This window comes from Antennarius striatus, chromosome 14, assembly GCF_040054535.1.
Source record: "Antennarius striatus isolate MH-2024 chromosome 14, ASM4005453v1, whole genome shotgun sequence".
Lineage (NCBI taxonomy): Eukaryota > Metazoa > Chordata > Actinopteri > Lophiiformes > Antennariidae > Antennarius > Antennarius striatus.
This window is the reverse complement of record NC_090789.1, coordinates 17,052,405-17,077,797: the sequence shown is the minus strand read 5'-3', so window position 1 is coordinate 17,077,797 and position 25,393 is coordinate 17,052,405. Positions and strand designations below refer to the sequence as shown.

Here is a 25,393-nt window from a genome sequence, read left to right as displayed (position 1 = left end):
ACAATTTTTCATTTGATGAAATTTCAAAAACACTAAACACTCAAAAACATTAAACACCAAGAAACAAAGGGAAATACAATATAAAAATTAGTACATTATAACAGGAAGTTTGCAAAAGTGAGGTGGTCATCAACTAAAGTGCAGAGGACATTTTTGTAACACCAGATTTTCCACAGTAAAACAAATCACTGTTGTAGTGGCCCCCTGTTCCTGTAACTGTGGCCCAGGCTCACAGCTCCTACCTGAGCTGAAACCAGTGCTGTGCTCTTTTAGATTGTTCAACAATAGACTCTCTCAAATCAAAGAAGAACCTTCATGCCAGGATGCTAGAAGCTGGACTCTGAAGAAGAATTAACTTTTTTAAAAAACCACAATTTATCAGTGAAAAGCTGAAGTTAAAAAAAAGGAGGAAAAAAAATAGAACAACGTTAGTCTTGTTTATTAGCCATTATAACCCTTTATAAGCAGTGAGGGGTTTTTGTTTTTTTTACATTTTTGACCTAACCCAGGGTTGGAAACACACACAAACGCTACGGAACCCGGTGAAGGACAAACATCTGGTCACCAATCAAGTGACTTGTGTGTGTCGCTGCGCGGTAAATATCCTGCACGTTATTACGGCGGTCCAGTGTTTATCCTTACAACTTTGCTATGTGAAGAGCATAGTATATTTAGAACAACCTCAACTACAACAGTTTATACAAACAGTGGTCAGTCGTGTTTTGGTCTGTGATGTATAAACATACGTGACTAGCCGAGCTAACCTTAGCGAGCTAGCAGACATGCAGTGTGCAGCTGCACTAAGTAAGCTAGCAGTAGCTTAGCCAAACACAAGCTAGTTCTCTCGTCTTCAGGTCATGCAGCTCCTCAACATATCGCCTTAGCATGGCGGAATTAAAGCAAACGACTGATAAACAGGTAAACAAAACATTTTTATCAAACTGACGTGACGGTACAACTATTGGGTGAATTGTTGAGCAGCATGTGTTTACAATGTGAGACCAGTGTTGCTATATGAGCAACAACAAGCTAACCGTGTCTTCGTGAATATCAGGGTTTAACGTTCAGGTGTCGATGTTTACACACGTAGGATTCCGTTCTTTCGGAACCAGAGTGACTAACTGCGACTATCGCTGTAATCAGTGCATGTTGGCTATGATTAATTATGAGGTTGTTCCTACTTAAAGTTAGGTCATTTTTTTCACAAGGACTCGTTCAGGCGGTGATTTTGCTATGATGAACTTTATCTTCAGTAAATTATTGCAAAGCATCACACTGAAAAGACAAACCAACGTTGTTGTTACCAAGAGTAATCAGACATAGCAGTCAGTAAGTGTCTGTCTGTCTGTCTATCTAACACTTGAAGTATTAGCAGACATACATTACAGTTGGATCTTATTTGAGTTTGACACTTTTGTCATGGGTTTAGTGATTGAATGTCACACATGAAGTCCAGGTATCAGATAAGGCAGGGGTGTCAAACTCATTCTCACCGAGGGCCACATCATCATGGCTGTCCTCAAAAGGCCAGATGTGACTTATAAATGTAACTAAATGTAACTCAATGTAATGTAAAATATATGTAACTACTCATTAATGTTAAATACTCTGAATTTATTACTTATTCAAGTTACAAACATTGCAGTTACACTGAAAAAACTGCTCTGTTGTAACATAAACACTTTTAATTTGTCAGGTTATGAAACCCTCAGAACTCCATCAGTCATGGATCAAAGTATCCAAGTGAACATAGAAAAATAACATCAAGCACAAGTTAGAACATTAAGTTTGTGTAAAACTTTTTTGTTAGAGTTAAAATGGGCTTTAATTGCATTGTGGGAAATGTAGTTTTTGGTCAAAGCACACTTTTTTAAATGCATTTATTTTTAGACACCCAGACCTTTAGTTTTCACGCGGGGCACATAATATGATGTGGAGGGTCACAAATTGGCCCCCAGGCCTTGAGTTTGACACATGTGAGATAAGGTATCACAACGTATTTAAGTGTTAGATGTTTTTATGTTGTGTTACACCCACGGCAACACAACCCCAATGCCACATGAGTGACATTTCTGTCCCCAGCATATTTTATATGAAATGTATAGAAACAAGTAGAAATATAATACAAATGATATTTTATTGTTTATACAAAAACACCGTATTCATGAATCATTGTAGAAATTACAGACATATACTTTTTTTTCAATATTTTGAAAAGGTAGCTAAAACACTGATACATTTCTTGCCTGTCCCCAAACCCAAAATGCTACACTTTACCACAATGCATCATGAACAAAATCCTTCCAAAATCTTTTTTTTAAATTTAAGCGTGATTCAGTATTCTATCTACACTTGTAAAACACAGGTTTTTCTTGTGTAGATTGTTAAAATTCACATTTTAGTGCTGTCCCCAGGTTTTCACTCATTGCTCTTACTCAAACATATTCCTCCTATGAAAATTTTAGAATACTCCACCAATGTTAACAGCAGAAAATAAAATGCAACAATAGTAACTTTCAAAAGTTGCACCAAATCAAAGTAGTCTGAAATTGGTACTCAATAAATGTGTATATTACTAAGTTCTATATTGAAAAAAATGAAAAATACAATTAAATTTTTAAGAGTTACAATGAGCAAATTGCGCTCGTTAGGCAGAATGACCAACTTGAATGTTGCATAAAACTTTAAATGATTGGAAAGTGTAACAATTTTCAAACAAACTGAATGCATGTCAAGGATTTTATCAAGTGCTGTCTGATTGTCTGTCACAGGTTGCAGATGGAACAGATGGAGAGCCGGCAGCATCAGAGGTTGGAGGCTCAGAGCTTCTTCACAGAGCTTCTTCTAAACAGTCTGAACCCAGAGAAGAGGATATTGCCAATGCTGCTGCTAAAGTAACAAAATGTGCAGAAAATAAAAATAAGGAAATGGAGGCTGCTGTGGACTCTTCTGTATCTCATCTTAATGTGTCCCCTGCACAGTCAACTGTTTTTCCAGTGGACACAGATAAATCTGTTTTGGTTCGGCATGCTGAACCAGAGAACATCCCACAGTCGGAAAAAGACGTTACTGAGAACAAAACTAGTGAGGATTGTGAGGAGAACAAAAAAAAAATGACAGTAGAGGAAAACAGTTCAGGGAAAAGTCTTGCTGGACCGGATGCCACAGACGACTCAAAGGTGGACAAAACATATCATTGTGAGAAGGAAACAACTGAGACAGACATAATAATGGACCCAGACATAAAGACACAGGAGGAAAAGGAGTCTCTGGCCTCTAAAGTGAAGGTCCCTTCAGCAGAGGACCTCGATGAGATGATGGACATTGGTACAGTGGATCAGGTGGACCAAGAAGCTCAGATGAAGGAAGAACAGGTCAGGTCGATGGATGTGGATTGCAGTCTCTCAACAACCACCGGTAAATCAGACGTTTGCTATTTTAAAGATTAAATCCACTTTATTGTCCACACGTGGGGAAATTATCTTTACACTCTTCACACTTTCTTTGTATGTGGTTACATGTTTTGGTTAGTCATACACACATAGTTTTTTGAATACAGGCCCCAGGACACAACACACTAGGGGCCTGTAGGCATGCAATTAGTAACACATCACACAAGAAACAGTAGGGGGAGGCAGAGTGACGGGTCGCACACGGAGCTCGCGCCCCAAACGAGCAGCTTGTAGTGGGGATGGCGCCTCGCTCAAGGGCGCCTCGGCAGTGGCTGGGCAGTGGCAGTGGGAGGTGATCTGACACCTCCCACTGTCAGCTCACACTCCAAGGGATGTCATGGCGGGAGCGGGAATCGATCCACCGATGGCCGGGCGATCCGTCTTCAGACATCTGCTCTACCACTGAGCCACTGCTGCCTCGCTCAGCCACTGCCGCCCCTAAAGTTCTATTGCATTGACCGGGAATTTTATGATTTTTTTTAATGTCAGAGTTTTTGTGTTTATGATGCAGAAGGTTTCACTCTATTACTGTATACCAAGGATTGTGTTCTATGAGAAAAATTAGATGTTACTTGACAGTCGCCCACAAGGTGACAATACAAACACACACACACACACACACACACACACACACACACACACACACACACACACACACACACACACACACACACACACACACACACACACACACACTTCTTAGTATAAATAGTTCAATATTTAAAGGATTCTTCACCAGGGACGAACTTTTTTCGGAGTTTTCTTCTGCATGCCTAAAGTTCTCACCAAAACCCTGTTCCAGCTTTATGGGGTTTATATCACATTATTTAAGAAGGGAAATGAAGAAGAATTAAGCTTCTTTTTCAATTAGTTATAACTTCTGAAATATATGATGGCTTCATCATTCTGCTTGGGACACATCTCAAGTGATATCTGAATGAGGAAAACTGAGCAACCTAAAACTATTTAATTCATTGTGTTGCTGTTACTATTTTGTTTTAGGTGTTTCGTCTATGCAGAAATGGTATTTTCCCCAGACATGACATTGACATTGTCATTCGGTTTACTCATCTGATGGCGTTTGTTGGTGGATATTGTTAAAATTTTTCACAAATTCTAAAAGAACAATTCTTCACTTGCATCAACATGCTTGAGTCAGTGATCGGCCTTGAGCTCTCGCTCACCACTCTTTCTTTGCTCCCCCCCTTTCTCTTCTGTCTTCTCTCACTTATTCCTGCACGTCTGTCATAAGTTTGGATTGCACTAAAGTATGTTTATGAAGGTTAATACAATAATATTTGATTAGTAAAAATTTGCTTTTTGAAGGATGTTATTCAGGATCAGAATAAGTTTGAAACTCCAGTGTGTTATTGTGTACCTGTATGTCATCAGGTGTAGTCTACCGGGATCATGTCCAAAACTTCTGGGTACAATTCTTTGATATTCCATGCTTATAAAGAGGTTCTAGGGATTTGGATCTCATGATTGACTTCAGCTCGTTCATTTTTAAAATTTTAGGTACATTTGAACTTAGGTTACTCTTATTCACCTGTGATTAAGTTTTTTACGTACTCTTTCATTGGTACAAATAGAGTTTCTCCGCTTTTGGGGGCATGTATGTTCTTGGATACAAGTTTCATTGAATGTGTTATATTACAATGGTTCTTTGAATCCTTTAGGATATTTTCTACGTCTCAAAGTTATTAAGCTGCCTCAAAATCACTGCAGCATCCCACTAATTACATTATGTTTATTTTACTTTCCAACTCCAGTGGAAGAGAACACTGAGGAAACAGATGTCAAACCCTCTGTATTACCGCCATCTGCAGACGAGGACCCGGTGGAGGAGAAGAAAGCTTCAGCCTTGAGACAGACCAGTTCACCGCCATCGTCTGAACCAGTGAAAGATAAAGGTCAGTGTACTCAGATCGGTGACGGTTTCATCAAAGCAATGTGAAGTCTTTTACTGTAACCAGTGATTAAAATATTCTGTATGTATGCACGTATTGTATGTAATTTTATCCCATCCATAAATCAAATCCAGCAATAGTAAGATTTTCTATTTTTTTTAAGTTGAAAATTTTAATTTGCAGACAGGTGCTAATAAGAAAGTGGAAGTGTTAGGTTGCAGAGGGCCTGATATTTGAGGCGGAGGTTTCAGAGTAGGGTAGGTGGTGGTGATTTAAAAACATCATACTCGATGCAGGTAGAAACAAACAATATAAATGTAGGATGTTTCTGTAGTTGGAGTCTTGACTGAATGAATGAACACAAATTTTCATTAAATATGGATTTTAAATTCCTGACTGTCGAAGCTGTTTCTCAGCGCGTTTTTAATGCAGCATCATTTTCTTTTTATTTCCTTTATACTTTTTAAAAAAAATTTACTATAATTTTCTTGACATGTTTCTCACGTTCCTGCAGGAAACGATGGCTCCTCTTCAACCAACAAAATGAATGGGGTGAGTCTAGTTGAGCCACATATTGTAAGTATATGTAAACTGTTCCAGTGTGACAGTATTGGGTTAGAATTGTTTTACCTACATTGATAAAATGCGACTTTGGATTTATTTATTAGTATTTATTATTGATTCTGGAAGGCTGTCATGGTTTACATTTTACATCCAGCTGCGAGTGTCTAAAAACTGTTGGTTTAGAAATTACCATGGATACAAACGTCGTGGGTACGAGCATCCATCTCTGTTGTGGAAGTCTAAAGCACAACAGTGTCCTCCTGTTGTAGGAACCAAGTGAAACCAAATCAACCCCTTCTCCACCACCGATGAAGGTAAAGGTGAAGGAAGAGCCTGCAGATGATGAGTATGAACAACCCCAAATGTCCAGTGCTATATCCACAGCGAACGTGAAGGATGAGCCCAATACTGCTAAGGTGAGACACGTAACTGTTCAGGAGGATTGGGAAAGTTACATCCTTTTCAGATATTCACCAATTAATGTTCATGAAAGTCAGTTTTGTTTAGGTCTCATGGCTGAATAGTGATGGGTGATCTCAAGTGGATATATGATGTAAATAAAATTTGATAAGGATTATAAGCTTTGGACGGTTCCGTCCATCCCTCTGTCCGTCCATTCGTCTGACAGTCAGTCAGTTAGTCATCCGTCCAGTCAGTCATCCAGTCTATAGCCGTTAATGTATTCAGAATCACTGGATCTACTAATCTCACTGCTTTACTGCTTACAGGAGGACCTGAGGATTGGGTCAGTGTTCTCTGTGACCCCAACCACTGAGCAGTCTCTGCCCGTTATCAGCCCCTCTTTACCCATGTTCTGTTCCAACTGCAAGAAGAACCTGGTGAAAGGGCAGACAGCTTTCCAGAGGAAGGGTTCCCCAGCACTGTTCTGCTCCACCACCTGCCTCACTGCAACTCTCCCTGCAGTCAAAGGACCCACAAAGGTCTGCCACAACTGCCAGAAGTGAGTTCATCAGGGACGGGTGTTACGGTTCCAGACACTGACAATATGTGAGAGAAGTTAGAGAAATAGATAATGCAGAGAAGCTTGTGTGAATTCTTGACCCAATTGTACTAAAACTGACGTTAGATGTCATTGATCTTACACTTTCTCCTTGTCAGGGCGGTATTTCGGCTGCAGGACATCATTCTGGCTCCAGATGGTAAAGGAGGAATTAAAGAATTCTGCAGCCAAAACTGCTTGACTGCCTTTAGCTACAAGAAAAATACCACCAATAAATCAGCACAACCCATAGCACCACAGTCAGCCTGCAGCATGTGCTCCAGACACTGCATTGTAAGTCAAAGATTATCATTATTAAACCTCTGATATGTGCAATTTAAAAAACAAACAAAAAAATTCAGTAAACACTGAGAAATCCTCAGTGTAATTTCCCATAGACATCTGTCTTATTTCGAAACCTGACGATACAGAATTTTGAATCTTACAAAATAGATAAAAGTTCCAGGGAGTCACGGAATGTTTTGCACATTTGCTTGAAATGTAACTGACATAATTAACAGATCTGCCATCTCCTCTTCAGAGCAAACACGAGGTAATCCTGAATGGCACTGCCCATAAGCTCTGTGGCGACGCCTGCTTCAAACGGTTCCGTGCTGTAAACAACCTGTCCATGGCTGGCTGTGCAAACTGTGAAGCCTTCTGCCACCTCAAACCCCTCATGCTAAAGGTGGAAGGTGGCAGCAGACCTCTTTGCAATGCAGAGTGTCTCACCAAGTACAAGGAGGTAAGACTGTATAGGATGACACCAAATGTGTATAACCAGGGGGTGGTTTGAGGATTCCCATCTTACAATTCTTGCTGTGGCTGCTGTCAAACAATTTAGTATGTTAAATATATTTGATTTTGAGTGTCAGTGACCAATCAACAATTACATTCTTTTGTATGAGCATTTTGTAATCCTTTGTAATCCTTGATTACTATGTGTACAAGATTATTTAAGTAAAGCACACTACTCAACACTGTCTCCTTTCTTTATTTTTTTTTAATAGAAAACCAAGATGACCGAGCCTTGTTCGATGTGTCATACGACCCGGCTGCTGGCAGAAATGATTGACAACAAAAATGCTGATGATTCAGTGAACCTGTTCTGTAGCAGCAGTTGTGTGATGGCATATAAGGTCCAGACTGTCAGCGCATCAGGTATTAGACAACAAGATTTCATAACTGATTTCTGCTGAATACATCACTCTTGGCCACAATTCTGTGTCTGTAGGTTCTCAGTTATCCAGGTCATGGTTATCCAAAGCTGTTTGAGTCAATCCACTGGACGTTAAGAAAGTTCTTGCAGACGTTTTGTTTCTCATCCAAGACACTTCTTCAGTTCTGAAAGTGGCTGATCAGTTTATTAACCCTGTGGGGTGTGGTCAATGCTATTCACATTCCAACGACCGTTGTTGAAACCCGTCTGGCTTCTCAACGATTGTTGGTGGGGGTGTCAAAGGGGGTCGCTGAGATGTCAGTCTTACCTTTGAATGCTAATGAGGGTCATTAGCATGAGACAGAAGACTGTACATTGGGGTATATAGCAAACCAACACACATGCACCAGTACCTGATTTTTGACTCTCACCACCCACTGGAGCCCAAGCTGGGCGTCATCAGGATCTTGCAAAACAGGGCTGATTAAGCTACCAACCAATCCCCAAGACCAGGTGAAAGAACACAAACACCTGAAAGGGGCACTGAAGACCTGTGGATATCCTGACTGGACCTTTGTGAAAGCTCACACAAGATCCAGAAAGGAGAAAAACCCAGTGAGGATGGAAGAGAGCAAGCACAATGGTATAGTGATCCCGTATGTGTCTGGAGTGTCGGAAAAGCTGAGGAGGATCTTTAACAAACACAAGGTCCCTGTGTATTTTAAGCCGGGCAACACCCTCCGACAAAGACTGGTCCACCCAAAAGACCCCACACCACACAGTCAGAAGAGCAATCTGGTGTATGCAGTTAAATGCAACGAGGAATGCTCAGATGTCTACATAGGTGAAACCAAACAACCACTACACAGGCGTATGGCTCAACACAGAAGAGCCAACACATCAGGAAGGGACTCTGCAGTCTTCCTTCACCTCAAGGAAGAGGGACACTCATTTCAGGACACGGATGTTCAGATCTTGGACAGGGAAGATAAATGGTTTGAGAAAGGAGTGAAAGAGGCCATCCACGTCAAATTGGTGAAGCCATCTCTGAACAGGGGGGGTTGTCTGCGACATCACCTTTCTCCCATTTACAACCATATCCTTTCAAAACTCCCAAAAAGATTGTCACAGCAGATTGACCCAGGTGATGTCTCTCACGCTAATGACCCTCATTAGCATTCAAAGGTGAGACTCACATTTCAGCGACCCCCTTTGACACCCCCACCAACAATCGTTGATGAGCCAGACAGATTTCAACGATGGTCGTTGGAATGTGAGTAGCACTGACCACACCCCACAGGGTTTATAAGCTGGGACATGATCAGCCACTTTCACAACTGAAGAAGTCTCTTGGATGAGAGACGAAACGTCTTCAAGAACTTGGATCGAATCAAACAGCTTTGGATCACAATTCTGTGTTTTCTTTTTCACAGGTGCTCGGATCAATTGTGACAGCTGTGGGAAAAACACAGTGCCTGCTTACCACTTGGCCATGTCAGATACCTCCATCAGAAACTTTTGCACTCTGCCCTGTGTCATGGTTTTTCAGGTAATGAGGTTTATAATACCTGAGATCTCTTTCAAAGGATGTTTCTATGTCAGATTTGTGTTTACTCTGTCCTGGAAACTGTACATGTGTTTCAGTGGTTTTTATTCATCTGTTTTGTTGGGGGGTTGTCATCACAGGACAAGTTCAAGAAGTCCCAGAAACAGGTGAATGTTTTTACCAAGTTACCCATTGGATCCACTCAAGTCCAGGGCATTAGTCCTGTCCCACCTCCACGAGATGGATCCAAGGAAGCTCAGAAACTCAGCTGCTCCCAGTGTAAACATGACATCGCCTCCAAACCTGTAGTCGTCCAGATTAAAGTAAGTTCAGCTCACTCAGGTGTACTCGAGGTTGTCGTCCTTTCTGCTGTCTGTTTTTCTGTCCATCATCCATCCAATTGGATTTCAGGATCATAAGTTTAGACGTAATTTTACCAGGTAAAAGATGTATGGATGGATGAAGCTACCACAGATTCTGACCATTTCTCGGTCAAAAGTCATGTTTACCTCTTGGGTGTGCCAAAGACAATACAGTGCTGAGTGGAATTTTCCCTCATTGTCCTCAGAGAGATTTTTCACTGAATCGTATATGAAATTCTATCTGCAGGACAAGATGGTTTTCTTGTGCAACCTGGATTGTTCCTATGAATTCAAGAAGGCCAAATGTATATCATGTCTGTGTGAATACTGCAAGGTGGAAAAGATCACCAAACATGCCAAGAGAATTAACAACAAAGACTGCTTCTTCTGCAGCGACGGTAAGGCTCTGGATGCAACTGATGTCAGGGTTTATGTCTTATTTTTAAGCTCAGTCTAATATGAAAACTCATTATGACACACACCAGAGTTTATGTTTACGAACTCATTCTGCTGGGAACACATTGAATAGAACCATGTGTCATGGCGAGATGTGCTGCTTGTGATGAGCCTCTCCTGTCCCTCCACCTCAGGCTGTAAGCTACTCTTTCAACACGACATGACTAAAAACTGGGGGAAACACTGTAACTCCTGCACCTTCTGCCACTCGGTGTCCCAAAAGCTGGTGACAGCACAGTATGGAGGCGCCACCGAGGAGTTCTGCTCCGAGGACTGTAGATCCAAATACACTATGCTATTCTGCCATGTAAGTAAGCCTTTAAGTGCAAACATTAAAACTGAAGTCGCACGAAAATGATGCTAATGATTTTCTGTCCCAGCTAAACGTTTGCATCCTCTTTTCTCTCAGGTTGCCAAGTGTGATACCTGCGGCCGAAAAGGGAAACTAAAGCAGAGTCTTACCATGTTGGGAGAGACCAGAAACTTCTGTGACCTGACCTGTTTGCTGCAGTTCTGCTGTGATAAGGTGGACACGCAGGGCGACGTCTTCAAGGGTGTGTATTTTTATTTGCCTTTGTTGCTGTTTTAACCTCTTTCCACTAAAATGTTGCATTAAACTGTAATATCTCCCTCGGATTCTGTGTCTGCTTGTTTTTCTTCGATCTGCAGAGACGGGAGAGGCTACACCTGTCATCGCCAACGTCGTCTCACTAGCAGGCTCAAAATCTAATTCTACAGATAAAACCACCCAGCAGAGTACTAAACAACCCAATTAATTTTACTTAATTATACACCATGTGCTCATGTAACCTACTTCATCTTAATGGTGAAGGTTTCATGATATATCATTGTCTCCACAGGCAAAGTCAACTGTCAGTCAAAGACCTCTGGGCATGTAAGTCACTCCACGTCATATTTATCTGTTGTAGTTAAATGATGGCAGACATGTAATATAACTTTGCAGGGTATGTGTGTAACTTCACAGTCAGCAAGCTATTGCAAATTGTAGTTCAAATAAAGGTTTGGTTGTATGTATTTCAAGCAGGGCTTTGAACCAGAATTTTTTGCGAATTGGTTCGCTCCGAACAGGAACGGAATTATAACATTTCCGGTTTTGTGTTCCACCCATAAACTGACGTTCCTGAACTGGTTAAAACAAAAAATAAAGTTCCTGAACCGGTTAATAATGTTCCTTGTAAATATACAGTAAATATGTAGGTGCCGTATTTTGCGAACCATAAGACGCGCTTTAAAGTATACGAGCCTTGAAAGTTAAGCTGCCTGGAGTGATGGATGAGAGACGTGAACACGCGTTTACCAGGACTGGAGGCAGTGCTAAGCGAGTTACATCCCCACAATACGTGCATGGATTGCGGATGCCTGGACTAACGTGTCTGCTTCGACTTTTGTCCGATGTTTCGCAAAAGCTGGCATCATTACTGGACAGCCACCCGGAAACCAGACGGTCAGCGATAGTGAAATTACCGAGCTATTCAATGCAGACCGAAGATGAGGACTTCGAAGGATTTAGCACAGATTTATCAAAAAATAAAGAAATAACATTTAAAAAATAATGTCGATGTATTTTTTGAAATTTAAATACGAAGTACAACACAGTTCAACCAGTCACCTTTTTGCTTCCATTAGCTAGGATGTACCGAACAATAAGGTGCGCCGTGTGTAAAAGTAGAGTATAACTTTATTTATCCCTAAAGGAGGTTCTGTCAGGGAAATTGATTTCTCTGTCGCACACAGCATAGTAAGTACACAAAACACAGAAACAGCACACAGAAAGCACTAGCACATAGAAAATAGCACATCGAAGTACAGGAATAAACTCCACGATTTAGATTGTGCCTCTTTATACAATGCGCCGAATGGTGCGCAAAATACGGTAACTTAAGGACATTTAAATTAGCAACTAAAGCAGTTAGTTTATATACTATAGACTATATAGATGTATCCCTACCCTACAGTAAACAGTACCACAGCACTACACCACTGCTTTATGCAAGTTATATCACTGTAGTTAAGGCTTATGCCTCCTACTTAGACACTACATGAAATAAAACAAGAATAACTTCCACCATGTCATTTATTGCTGAACAACAGATCTTCATTGTGCTTCTCCCGTAGCTCAATATTGCTACAAAGCGCTGGCAGTACGGGGACACACTGCACTGAGTTAATGTCTAAGTCATGCATTTTTAAGATTGACATACTGCAGTGTTTACCTGTTATGAATAAATTGTGACTGGTGATAGTCGCTACTTCTCTCTGCTCTCATCCCATGTCGAGTGAATGACAGGAAGTGAAACATGAGGTCAAATATTTTTTTCTAGAACGAAAAAAAAATCCTGTATTAACCAGTTTACAATTATTTTCTGTTCCGATTCTGTTCCGGAACATTAAAAAATATGAAGTTTTCGTTTTCGTTCCATGAACCGGTTCAAAGCCCTGATTTCAACAGTGTTGCAAACGGCTTCACAAGAAGCACCAAGTGGCTTTTTAAGGAATAAATTGAACGAAGGATAAACAAGCTAAAAAAAACCTAAGAAAAAACCTTTGTTGGTTTGACGTGTCTTTATATAACTCTTATGTCCTCCAGGTCAGTATTCAGACAGATGCGGTGAAACCTCATCCTCCCTCTGGCCAGAAAATCCTGAAGAACAAGGCCCTGCTCTGTCGACCGCTGGTACAAAACAAAGGGGTCTCTTGTAAAACTCAGACCACTGATTGTGAATCACAGACAGGTAAAAACAACAGCCTGAGACACAGCGATTCCATAGTAACATCTCTGCTTTACAATTATGTCTTACTGTACTTAAATGATGCAGTAGGATTGTTGTTGGCTTTTTATGCAAATCTATTTTTTTTGCATTTTGTCTAGATTCAAGAATAGAGCCAACATTCATGTCTTCAAAAACAATTGAATGGGATGACTAACAATGTTTCCTTTATTTCCATGTCTCGGCCAGTACTTATTGTATTTTTATATCTTCACGAAGCTGTTATTGAATCATTTATTCACCCACAAATCCTGATGTTCTGTTTGTTTTTTCTTGTATAGATAATTCCTTCCCTAAAGTCATGGTTGTGCCCGTCCCAGTGCCAGTGTATGTTCCTGTACCAATGAACATGTACACCCAGTGTACCCCTAATCCCATGGGCCTGCCAGTACCGGTAGGTCAAACACTATTACCCCCTTGGGTTTAATGATGTATTCTGTCACAGGCCCCAGCACTTATTCTATAGTAATTGTGCTCTGTCCGCAGGTTCCTGTGCCCATGTTTCTTCCTGTGACGATCGACAGCGCTGAACGCATCGTGGAAACCATCCAGTCGATCAAGGAAAGGATCCCGTCTGACCCCTTTGAGGCAGAGCTCATCCTCATGGCTGAAATGGTGGCAGAGCAAGATGAGATGAATCACAAAGAAGAGAGATCGAAGGAGAAGGAGAAAGAGAGAGAAAAACAAGATGCGTCTGTTGCAGATGGTACAAAATGAATAATAAACACAGTAAATAAATTATGAAGTTATTATTATTATTTCTGAAGTTTGAGAATTGGGGAGGAATTTACTGCTTTTAATTTTTGCTTTATTATGTATTTTTTGAAGGAAAAAAGATTTTACTTGTGGAAGAACAAAATTAACAAAAGCTGGAAATTCCTCAGTTTAAGTAAAAGACTGTTAATTTGACAATCTATCTTTTTTTGCATGATTGTTCTGGCAACTTTGGTATATTTAACAAAAGGAAAGACCCTGTTTTAGAATGATTTCAGGATTCGTCTCAATTTCTGCTTTGGTGTTTTACATTTTCACACTTCCAACAATTTGTAGAATATTCTTTTTAAGAATTTGTCTGTTGGGCCAACGCTATGATATTGTGATTCACAGTCATGACATAAGATGGCTAATTTCAATAGCAGAAAGATTTGCATCTTGCATGGAACGACTTTATCTGCATAAGTTCAAGATAAGTTCATATTAGATGAAGCAAAAATGTAATGTTTTTAATATATTTTAAAATGCAGATCATGCTAGTAACTACAGCGACTTGGACACAGACGATTTGGCCAGTTTCCTCAACAACTGGGAGGACGCCTCTTCCGACACGGTTGTCAGGTCTCCCAGTCAGCAGTGCTCCCAGGAGAAGCTCAACCCGAGTCTGGACAGCCCCGTGGACACGTCCAGCGAGCATTCTTCTGAGGCCCCGCCTCCACCGCCTCCCATGGACATCGAAGCTGACGTCACTGTTGGTGAGGGGATGAGCTATATACAGTTGTTGAGGTTTTGTCCTAGATTATGACACCTGTCCCTGAAGCAGAACTTTGACTGTTTTTGTCTCTGTCAATGTCAGATACTCTTGAAAAAATCGCCCAACTCAGAGAGCAGTCCCGGAAGTCCCCGAGCCCTCAGCCGTCTTCACAACGAAGACAGCCTCCCAAGAAAGCCAGAGAAAAGAGGGTAAAACGACTGGCCATTGCATTTTAGACTGAATGTGATTGTGTTTATTAAAATGATATGTGTTTTGGACTGCTCATGATGTGTTTGCAGTGATATACTTCTTGTACTTCTTCAAAGACTCGTAGGTCACAGCGGTTGTCTAGAGCAGCAAAAGCGTCATCTCACAGACATTCTTTTAACAAGGCAAAGGTTGAAGAAGTCCCAAAACTAAAGAGTCACTATGGAGTTGATGCCTGGAAGCGATGGATTCTGTGGAGACGAACTCAACTCAACCTGGAGAAAACACGCTTTGGTTGGTCTGAATGTGTTACAATAACTAATGCTGAATCTCCAACATTATGGGCTACATGCTAATTAACCCAAGATTATGTAGCCCATAATAAGTCTCTCAAAACTATCAAAGTATGGGGAGATTTTGGTGCTGTGACCCACACACAAGTGGCCCTGATGGGCTAACAATTAGCTAACATTGACCCAAGGTAATGTCAGAACCTTCAGCAGGACAGAAACGCATTGGATTTTTGAAACAGATGAGCTGTGGAGGAAGTTTTCGTAATACAGTACTTTAGAATTATCCTCGCTGTAATTTTAAACAGCGGTCTCAGATGACACTTGTTCATCTACTGAGTCCTGGACTTTTGAGGTTATTTGTTTTTTTATATTACACAACATAACCAATGTCAGGACCATCTCATTGCTTCCTTGTGTAATGATTTTAGCGCGGTCCATGGAGATGAAGGAAGACGTTCTGCGCTGCACCACGGCTGAGCTGAGCTACGGCCTCTGCTGCTTCATCAACGAGGTTAAACGACCAAACGGAGAGCCGTACTCCCCTGATAGCCTTTTCTACCTCTGCCTCGGCATCCAACAGGCAAGACAATTATCACGTCAACACATTGGTGTATGTTAGGCCCCATGCAGGTTTGCCTAATTAATACTTAAAACACTTGCCAAAGCATCAACATGGTAGTGATATCATTTATAAGAAAATTCATGACCATTTTTGTCCTTGTTTGACATTGACATTATTACTGTTTTCTGTTTAGTACCTGTTTGAGAACGGTCGTGTGGAAAACATATTCATGGATCGGTTCTACAACAAGTTCTCCCTTGAGTTCACTAATATGCTCAGAAGTTACAAGCCTTCGATCACAGCAGGAGGTGTGTTTACATGTTTTAACCTGTCAGTGTTTGTGCTGTCAGTTTCTGTTTTAGACCAACACATTCATACTGGGTTTTTTTTTAACAGGTCCCTCCTCTCCTGCAGGTTACATCCATTCCCGTGTTGAGGAGGAGTTTCTCTGGGACTGTAAACAGTTGGGGGCCTACTCCCCCATCGTGCTCCTCAACACTCTGATCTTCTTCTGCTGCAAATACTTTGGCTTCACCACCGTCGAGCAGCACCGCCAGCTGTCCTTCGCCCACGTCATGCGCTGCACCAAAACAAATCAGGACAACAGCAAGAACATGTTCCTGCGCTTCTACCCCCCACTGTCTATGAACGACACAGAGTCAGGTACAATGAAAACCAAGGGGTTAGATAGAATGGAATTTTTCTATGCCAATTTCAATACATCAAACAAACCAATAGTTATTTTGTAGTGGAATCTACACAATTGTGTTTGTTTTATAGGAATATGAGGAAGTCAATCAATTGGCTTGTAGAGATATTTTGTGAAATATTTTTAATTTTCTGATTGTCAAAAAAAAAACCCCAATATATGTGAAACCAAGATCTAGTTACTGAAGGGAATTCAGTATATCAGGGTGTACAAACCAATATTGATGAGGTGAGCCTAACTCTGATTGGAATATGAATTACAATATTGTATGTATTTATTTTATTATTAGTACTTTTAATTTATTCTGTGCGCCACTGCGATAATTCATTGTAAATGGATTGTGTGAGAAACTGTCTCGTGCTCCTCAGGTCCAGAGGTTCCAACAAAGAGGCGCAAGGAGGAGGAGAGTAAAGAGGACATCCTGGAGATGATGGAGAACACGGAGAACCCTCTCCGCTGCCCAGTCAGACTCTATGAGTTCTACCTCTCCAAATGGTGTGTGGAGTAAGACCCCTGAGCTAAAGTCATGTCTGTGGGATTTTTTTTTTTGTCAAATCCAGTCCAGTCCACTGTATTTCTATAGCACTATTTAAGTAAACACATGGTTTCCAAAGTGCTGCACTGTCAATAAATAACAACAAACGCAACATAAAAACAATGAACGCAATGCGATTAAATAAAATATCAAATAAAAATCCAATAAAATAAATTAAAACACAAATAAAATTAGATAAAAAAACTTAAAATATTGTGAAGTAATGTACCAAATCAATACTCTAGATGTCGTCAAACAAAAATGAGACAGTGAAGCCTGCCTGATGTACAGTGGCAACCCATTCCATGAGAGGAGCTGCTACAGAAAATGTGCGTTCCCCTCTGAGCTTCAGCCTGACTTAAGGCTGTGTTAGGAGCAGCTGGTCAGCTGACCTGAGAGAGCGGCTAGGAGTATTATGGTGTAGTAGCTCAGACTGGTAGGGTGGAGCGAGGCCATGTAATGCTTTAAAAGCAAATAAAAGGATTTTTAAAAAGAATCCTAAAATGTAAGGGCAGCGACTGCAATGATGCAAAAATTTGTGAAATTTGCTTGTACTTTCTTGTACTTAAACAAGACGTGCAGCATCATTCTGAAAACAGTTGAAGGCGGTAATGGAGGACCCAATAACTCCCACGTTAAGTGGTCACAAAGGCGTAAAACAGGTTTTATTTTTGCCAACTGCCTCAACTGAAAAAAGCTTGACTTCACCACTGCCTTAATCGATTGTCGATTTTCTCTCCTCTGTTTGATTGGTGGAAGAATACTGTGTGTTAAACCTGTGATCCTGCTGAAATATCATCCCCACCCCTTCTATAAATGACTTGCAATGGATTTTGTTTCCTGTTTCTTCCAGTTAAAGTATACAATAAATGGATTCCTTCATTTCAAACATGATTGTGAAGAATTATCGCCTTAAACCAAAAATAATTTCAGCTTTTACTTGGTACCTGATTATTGTTTGATGACAAATCAGTGATGCGTGTCACCCTCCTTAACCCCCAGTTTACTGTCTTCCATCCAGCTCAGAGTCTGTTAAGCAGCGCACCAACGTGTTCTACCTTCACCCTGAGCGCAGCTGTGTCCCCAACAGCCCCTTGTGGTTCTCCTCAACTCCTCTGGATGACAGCACCATAGACGCTATGCTAACCCGTATACTGACCGTCAGAGAGAGAACTTCATGCACCAGGACAGCAGGAGACCTGGAGCGAGACACATCACTTTCACCTGATGATGACGACTCGGAATGAGAGGAATGATAGAGACATTTTATTTGTTTAGCGGCTTAACATGTACATATTTATAGAGTAGGTAAACTATTCATTTATACGTGGCTCAGTAAACAGAAACGGACAAAAAAGTTGCCTCACATACCTAATGATGGTGTGTTTAGGTCTGAGGAAAGACCTTTTACTGTTGAAAAACTGTTGAACAGGATTTATAGAACATCTTTACATACTGTGTTTGCTGGAAAAGAAAACAGATCCAAACCTGTTCACTTTGGGAGACACTTTGTGTTTTATATGTTGAATGATTTCTCATTTTTTCCTATAAAAGACTTACAAGGAAAAACCATTTTGACTTCTCTTTATGTCAATAAGTAAAAGTCCACTATAGACGAGTAACTGGAGAAAGTCAATCTCTATTGCATTATTTTTCTGCTTTTACACACTAAGAGTGCTGGAAGGTCATCTGTTCGCTCAAATACCTGTCACAAAAAGTAAACTGGAAATGATTTCAAATCACAGTTTTTACAGGCCTTAGGTGTAACACGTTGACACTGGGATGTAAAATGTGTCTTGAACTGGAGTATGACACCAGACACTGTTTACAAAGACTGCAGCTTATGCCTTTCAGAAGAACATTACCACTACTGACACATACTGAAGACAACAGACTGAATCTGGTTAGTCTGTTACTTACACATGGATTCCTCTAAGACATTCATAACTATGACCCTGATGTAAGAAACATCTCCTCCTGTATAACTAGGTTATATTAACCCCACAAGTGTTCTCTATTTTTATGTTCCTTTTTAAATAAACGTGTTTCAAGATGCTTAATCAAAATCAGCATTTCTAGGTGTTGATGAATGGAGGGGAGGAGATGCAGCTGGGACAATAATGTGTTACAATGTTAGAAGGATGTGCCTTGCCCGCCAAGTGGGCCTCCTTCTTTCTTTTCTACTCTTTATGCTTTTAGTTATTTTGTTGAATCTTTCTTCAGACTTCAGACTGTCCAGTAGTTTGTATGTTCTGTATTGTCAGTGCTTTTTTCTTGTGAGTTTATTTATCTAGTATTTATTTGCTCGCATTTGTTTTTATAAGCAGTGGATATACACAATTTCCCGAGACTTAAAAATAAATACAGTAAATAAAAAAAAAAAAAAAAAATATATATATACACACACACACACACACACACACAGAGTATATATATATCGATCGATCTGATCGATAGATAGAATAGAATGCGCACTGCAATGCAGTCAATACAGTCCATTTAAATGAAGTTAACGCAGGTCGCGCTTGGTAATGTGACGTCATTGTCACGTGACCCTAACACCAAAGATGGCTGCTACTTTCGTAGCTACATGTGTATTTGTTGTATTTACTTCGGGACGTTGAAGCAAAGGTAAACGGAGATATTTGACGAACGTCTTTCTGTTACATCACAAATAATTAAATTAAAGTGTGTTCGGCAGGAGTGTCTGACCTCCACGAGCACTAGTTTAAGACTTAGCATGCTAACAAGAGTTGGCTGGAAGTCCGTGTTTGCTGAACTGATGTGGTTTAAAAACATGTGGTAGAGCTGAAAACCTCCACCGACTAACATTACTGACGGTTTAAGTATTTAAACAATTAACAAACTCAAATTCGTCTCTGTAACGTTAGCGTAAATGTGATATACAAACACACAGCGTTGGGTTATGAAATTGAAACAGCAGACAGCAACATGTTCTTCGTTTTAATAACAAATGATGTAATGTCTTCTCCAGGTTTTGCGCAAATGTTTGCATCTGCCATGGAGAAACGGAGAAAACTAACTCCTGTGCAGGATGCCCTGGAGCACATAGCTAACCGAGAGGACAAAAGTTTCCTGGAGGAGAGACACATCAACCAGTCTAAAGGTAGGAGGGAGTCTGCTGGTAGGCTCTCTGCTCATGTGGGACACATGTCTGCTGTTTAGTGACAGCCAGCTGGAATAATCATGCTTTTAGAGCTAATGTTGGGCTGTGCGCATGTGAATTATTCAAAATATGAATCATTTTTTTGCGACTCGGGGGGGCTTGAGTGACCTAAACTATGATAGATGAAGATAAAGAATACTTCAATAATCCAGAGAGGAGATTGTTTGCCTCTGCTCTGTATAAATACAATCACACAACATACATTACACATTAATACAGTTGTCACAGACAGAAAACACAGCAGTCACAATAAATAGACATAACACGTAGGGTCTGACAAGAGAGATGTAAACACGACTGTATGGACAAACACATACAAAACAAACAGCAGAAATTGCACAATAGGTCCCAGAAACGCGTAATATATGTGCTTCATACTTATGCTATTACATTGCAGTTTGCCAGCATCTGGTTCACAGGTTATTGTCCATTTTAAGGTTAACAACCAGTTAAAACTGTGAATTGAAGATTACAGTGTGAATATAAGATGCTGGGAAAATGTAGAACAACAGAGAATGGACTGAAAGAAATTCCTGCCTGTAAGACATTATTTCTGTTTTTTGCCTTAAGTGAGGCAAAGGATATGAGCTTTTTAACTGGGGATATTTTGTGGTTGTGAAACTTCTATTTATCTCTGGTGGGACAAGCATGATCGATGTTTTCATGTCAATTCTTTGCTTATCTAGGGAGAGGAGTGTTCACCCAGAAAGCCATCAAGCCCTCCTCCTTTGTGGTTGAATATCAGGGGCACATCTTTCCTCACAAAGGTCCAATGTTAAAGAGGAAATCTGGAGACACTCTGAACAACTATTTGTTTGAGTTTTCATGGAAAGGAGAACGCTGGTGGTAAATTATTTACTTGTTCTGGGTTTATAAGGACAGTTGCTACAGTTTGACAATAGCTGGTTGAAATAAAAACTTTGCTTTCAGTGTGGATGCGTCAGCAGAGGATGGGACCCTTGGAAGACTTGTGAATGATGATTACAAGACCCCCAACTGTGAAATGAAGAAAATTGAATGTGAGGGAAAGCCACACTTGTGCCTGTTTGCAATCAAAAAAATACCTCCAGGCAAGGAGATAACTTACAACTATGGGAAGTGTGCTTACCCATGGCGCTCAAAGGTACGTTTGTCAATTGGCAGTTCATTGAACACCCTAAGTCTAATGCAGTCCCAGGAGCTCATATACGTAAAGACATTCCTGAGAAAATAAGATAATTTTATTTAAACATTTATTTGAAGAGGTATTGTCATCAGAATTTCTTTTTTAAATCAAGAACTTCAGCAGAACTTGCACATGCAATGGAATCATAGAGAGACGCAGCAGTTCGCAGTGTATTATCAGTCACAAGAGCTGATGGTCACATTGCTGCGATGCAACATTCCAGATTTTATTTTTAAGATGCGCCAGCTTTTGATGGCACCCCCACACAGTCTTTTTAAGGCACTGATGTGCATCATCACTGTGATTTTGTTAGATCAACACATGATTCTAAATGACTTTGAGGTGTGTTATTGTCAGTTACCTCAGAGAACCACAGTTACAGTATAACTCACAGACGTCCTCTCAGCTACCTATTTTTTAAAATGTTAAATATACTGGAATTACATGTCATGTCATATTCAAGAACAACGGATTTGAATACATTTTAAAATGGCAAACCTGCAGAGTTACCAATTACAAGGTTTTCTTTGCTTACACATATTAATTTACAATATGTTTAAAATTTCTTGTTTGTTTGTTTTTCTCAGGTTGAGGACTCAGACACAGGTTCCGAATCTGAAATCATTTCTTCTGATAATGATTATAATAATGATGATGCTGATGATGATGAGCAATCTGACAGTGCACAAGGCCATGGAAGTACAGCGGGAGATTCCACTCAAAAGATGAGTGGGAGCTTTAAGCTACACACCCACCAAGAGGACAAAGCTGTTGGCTCTAAAAAGCCTGGTTCAGATAGAGTAAAGAAACCCCAGGATGCTCAGAAAATTCAAGAGGCCAAAGACACGTCTTTTACAAAAAAAAATTACTGTTACGTTTGTGGGAAAGGCTATCTTAAAATAGCTCGTCATCTTAAAAGACACGCTGCAGCAGAGCCTGATATCGCTGAAGCTTTTGCATTCCGGAAGAAGTCTAAAGAACGAAAATTGCACCTTGAGAATTTACGGAACCGGGGAAATTACAAACATAATCTGGAGGTGCTGAAGCACAACAAGGGCGAGTTGAAAGTGAAAAAACTACCATCCACTGAGAACGTTACATTTACAGATCATGCATACTGTCTTTACTGTAAAGGCATGTATAAACGTAATATGATTTGGAGGCATGCAGTCAGATGTCCTTATAGAGCTGTTGGAATGTCATCCACCAATGGCGAGAAAGAAGACCTAGATGAAGAGGCTTTTAAAGACTCGTCATTCCCTAAAATTCCATGTGATGTGTGGAAAATTCTCGTAACTCTGGACAATAAGATTGCAACTCTGAGTCAAGATGATTTCCTTCTAATAGAACTGGCACAGAGTCTTTTGACAAAGTATGAGGGACATCCAAGTCAAAATGAACGTGTCAAGCAGACGCTGCATGAAATGGGAACACTTTTGATAGTACTGCAGAGAAAGCGTGTTTCCAGCTTTGAAGATGCGATCAAACCTCATAACTTCTGCAAAGTTGTTGAGGCTGTAAAAGAAGTTTCTAATTTTGATGAAACAACAGAGAACTATATAAAAGTAAGTCTCGCTGTTAAATTGGTAAACTCACTCAAAAAAATAGCGTCTATTGTCCTTGCTGGTTTCGATGGCAATGAGCAAATGATGACAGAGGCGAACAAATTCTTGACATTGTGTGATTCAGAATGGAAAGAGCTGAAGTCCCAAAAGTTTATTGCTTCAGTAAGTGGGCAAAAAGTAAACAATCCATCTACCTTATCATTTATACGTGATGTGCAGGTTTTCTATGGGTACCTAGAAAAAGCATTAGCTTCTGCCATTGAAAACCTGACGATGCAGGACAGCACGCAGGCCTACAGCGAACTCTGCAGAGTAATACTTGCACAGGCATCAGCCTTAAACAAATGCCCACCCGAAGTTTCAAAAATGACACTCAAGGCTTTCCAGGAAAGAAGCTACACCACTCAAGTGCTGTCCAAACGCTTCATCAGAATAAATGATCTTAGCAGGACTGACCAAGAAGTTGCTGTGTTGTTGACTTCTGAACTTGTCAATGCAATGACTCTGCTTCTGAGCAAGAGAGAAACGTGTGGCGTACACCTAGACAATCCGTACTTGTTCGCCATCCCTAACTCTTCCCCCACTAGCATTTACCATGGACAAAACTGCATCAGGGATTTTTCAAATTTGTGTCGTGCAAAGAAACCAGAGCACCTCACGTGGAGATCTCTTCACAAACACATTGCAAGAGTCTTTCAGATTCTCAACTTGGAGAACCATGAGCTCAGTCATCTTGCCAAGCTACTGGGGCAGGACATTCGTGCTGATAGGGCGTATTATCAGTCACAAGAGGCCGTTGTGGAACTAGCAAAAATAGCAAAACTTCTTCTGGCGATGGAAAAGCATTCTCTGGAGAAATTCAGTGGAAACACTCTGGAGGACATTGAGATTGAGGGTACGTACAGTCCTCCTGTCTGACTTTCCAGCACTTATTTTGCAGACGTCACACCTATAAATGATTGTATACTGTGTTGTGCTTTGCATTCAAGATGAATTGGAGCCAGATGTGGAGCAGGGTATTTCTGAAAATGGTACGGCTGAGAGGGACGATGAATCCGAGGCAGATCTTTCACTTCATCACAGCGGTATGTCATCATGGCCCATTTATTGGTGACATTCACTCCTCTGCAGTTTAACTTGTATAGAAATACTGACGTTAATAATGGACATGGCTTTCTTCCTTGCTACACCACACTCATCTTTAATGGTTATTACCAAAAGGCATTTAACATTGTGAGGAATGTCAGAGACTTAGGCCTGTGTTGCTTCGTATTTACACCCGGTTAAAATGGAAGATATTATTTAACCTTTAAAATTCCCTAAACAAACAGTCAAACTTAAAAATCGGACTAGAAATGTGCTTCTCTTTTCTTTTTAATCATGGCAAGTTTTAAGGATGCCATTCATTGTTTTGTATTTGTTTTGCTTTAAAAATGTGATTTTTCTTGGTATGTTATTTGAAAAAAAAATCTGTTTTTATGAATACTCTCTACAGTCCTCCTATTTTAAGGAAAATGGATGAAATTAAAGATCATGAATACAGACAAAAGACATTTTACATTCCAATTAAGGATATCAGTAAATCTTAAGGTGCATGTATCCCTATGGATTCAGTTAGTGAAAAAATACCAAGTATTTTGCTCCCACTTGCTGGTTCTTCTCAGCAATCATGACATGATGGCTTTAGTAACAACCTCCATTAGTTGGCAACTTCCAGCTACAGTATCAGCCGTCCAGCTTCTAGCAGAGGTGGCATGTCCTTTACATTGTACGGGGTAAGAGTTCGAAAAGTTTACAGCAGGCAGCGCACTCCAGGTCCAGACAGAAGCTCTAGCCAGAGCCCCATTGCCACAACTGTACAGTGACATGCTAGAGATGTTTCAACAAAAATTGATAACATCTGTTTGTAACATAAACTCAGGTCTTGTGAGACCACATATGTTTTGTTTTGTTTTTTAAATTTCAGACGCTGTGGAAAAAGCAGCTTCCATGAACAAGCAGAGCCCTGACCTGAGTCCAGAGCAAGATGCCCAGCAGCACATAAAGGCTTGCAGAGACAAACCTTTCCTGGAAGAAAGATTTATTGACCCAATTAAAGGTTTCTGTTTTTAATAGAAATATTTTTATGCTCAACACCTTATTTGAAGAGGTATTGTCATTGAGATATTTGCCACATCTTCTCTGCCAGTGTCAGACATCTTTTCTTTGCTGTTGCCGTTGACTCTCGTTTATAGCTTCTGGTATCCCTAACCTAGTAGTCAGTTGGTGTCTGCTCTAAGAATCAGCAAGCCACATTGGATCTGGATGATGGCCTTTCACAAAACAAATTTCAGCCTTTGGAGTGAACCACTGTCACATCAGCAAAGTGAAGCGCAGGTTCTTTACAGAGACGGCACTCAAAGAAGACTGTTAGCTCATCCTGTCCGCACTCAGGAACCTTAGCCAGTCTTCCACAGATTTGCGG

The 25,393-nt window shown here is 40.4% G+C and overlaps 2 protein-coding genes across 10 annotated transcripts in view; both read left to right on the top strand.

The window, feature by feature from the left end:
* Positions 1–481: 481 nt before the first annotated feature.
* LOC137607579 (zinc finger MYM-type protein 4-like) lies at positions 482–19,097 on the top strand. Of its 4 annotated transcripts, none has more exons than XM_068333451.1 (27): positions 482–596; positions 2,772–3,417; positions 5,225–5,365; positions 5,877–5,914; positions 6,196–6,342; positions 6,655–6,887; positions 7,046–7,220; positions 7,468–7,671; positions 7,937–8,087; positions 9,519–9,634; positions 9,772–9,954; positions 10,241–10,391; positions 10,584–10,756; positions 10,859–11,003; positions 11,119–11,205; positions 11,310–11,344; positions 13,058–13,202; positions 13,520–13,632; positions 13,725–13,944; positions 14,483–14,707; positions 14,809–14,915; positions 15,033–15,207; positions 15,635–15,786; positions 15,962–16,076; positions 16,165–16,431; positions 16,846–16,972; positions 18,034–19,097. In XM_068333451.1, the coding sequence occupies exons 2-27, from the start codon at positions 2,928–2,930 to the stop codon at positions 18,257–18,259; spliced, it is 4,341 nt and encodes a 1,446-aa protein (XP_068189552.1). In that variant the 5' UTR covers positions 482–596; positions 2,772–2,927; the 3' UTR covers positions 18,260–19,097. The 4 variants fall into 4 exon arrangements, with proteins under 4 accessions (XP_068189552.1, XP_068189550.1, XP_068189549.1 ...); XM_068333449.1 differs by having other exon boundaries at positions 572–918; positions 16,183–16,431; XM_068333448.1 differs by having other exon boundaries at positions 572–918; positions 18,034–19,096.
* Positions 19,098–19,574: 477 nt separating this feature from the next.
* LOC137606968 (zinc finger MYM-type protein 4-like) overlaps positions 19,575–25,393 on the top strand; it is a 37,573-nt gene continuing 31,754 nt past the window's right edge. For 2 of the 6 annotated variants that reach the window (XM_068332337.1, XM_068332336.1), the window contains exons 1-7: positions 19,575–19,643; positions 20,008–20,139; positions 20,886–21,045; positions 21,130–21,322; positions 21,952–23,824; positions 23,919–24,014; positions 24,896–25,027. In XM_068332337.1, the coding sequence (XP_068188438.1) occupies positions 20,019–20,139; positions 20,886–21,045; positions 21,130–21,322; positions 21,952–23,824; positions 23,919–24,014; positions 24,896–25,027 (2,575 nt within the window). In that variant the 5' untranslated portion in view covers positions 19,575–19,643; positions 20,008–20,018. Of the gene's footprint in view, positions 19,644–20,007; positions 20,140–20,885; positions 21,046–21,129; positions 21,323–21,951; positions 23,825–23,918; positions 24,015–24,895; positions 25,028–25,393 lie in introns of those variants that run through there. The other 4 variants (XM_068332335.1, XM_068332334.1, XM_068332333.1 and 1 more) reach the window with 3 other exon arrangements.

What these genes read in the sequence shown, in the direction of transcription:
- LOC137607579 (XM_068333448.1), top strand. Translation starts at nt 886, where the DNA reads ATGGCGGAATTAAAGCAAACGACTGATAAACAG. An exon ending in CAACCAACAAAATGAATGGG is followed by an intron (nt 5,915 to 6,195) that starts GTGAGTCTAGTT and finishes CTCCTGTTGTAG; the next exon opens with GAACCAAGTGAAACCAAATC. An exon ending in CCTGGAGAAAACACGCTTTG is followed by an intron (nt 15,208 to 15,634) that starts GTTGGTCTGAAT and finishes TAATGATTTTAG; the next exon opens with CGCGGTCCATGGAGATGAAG.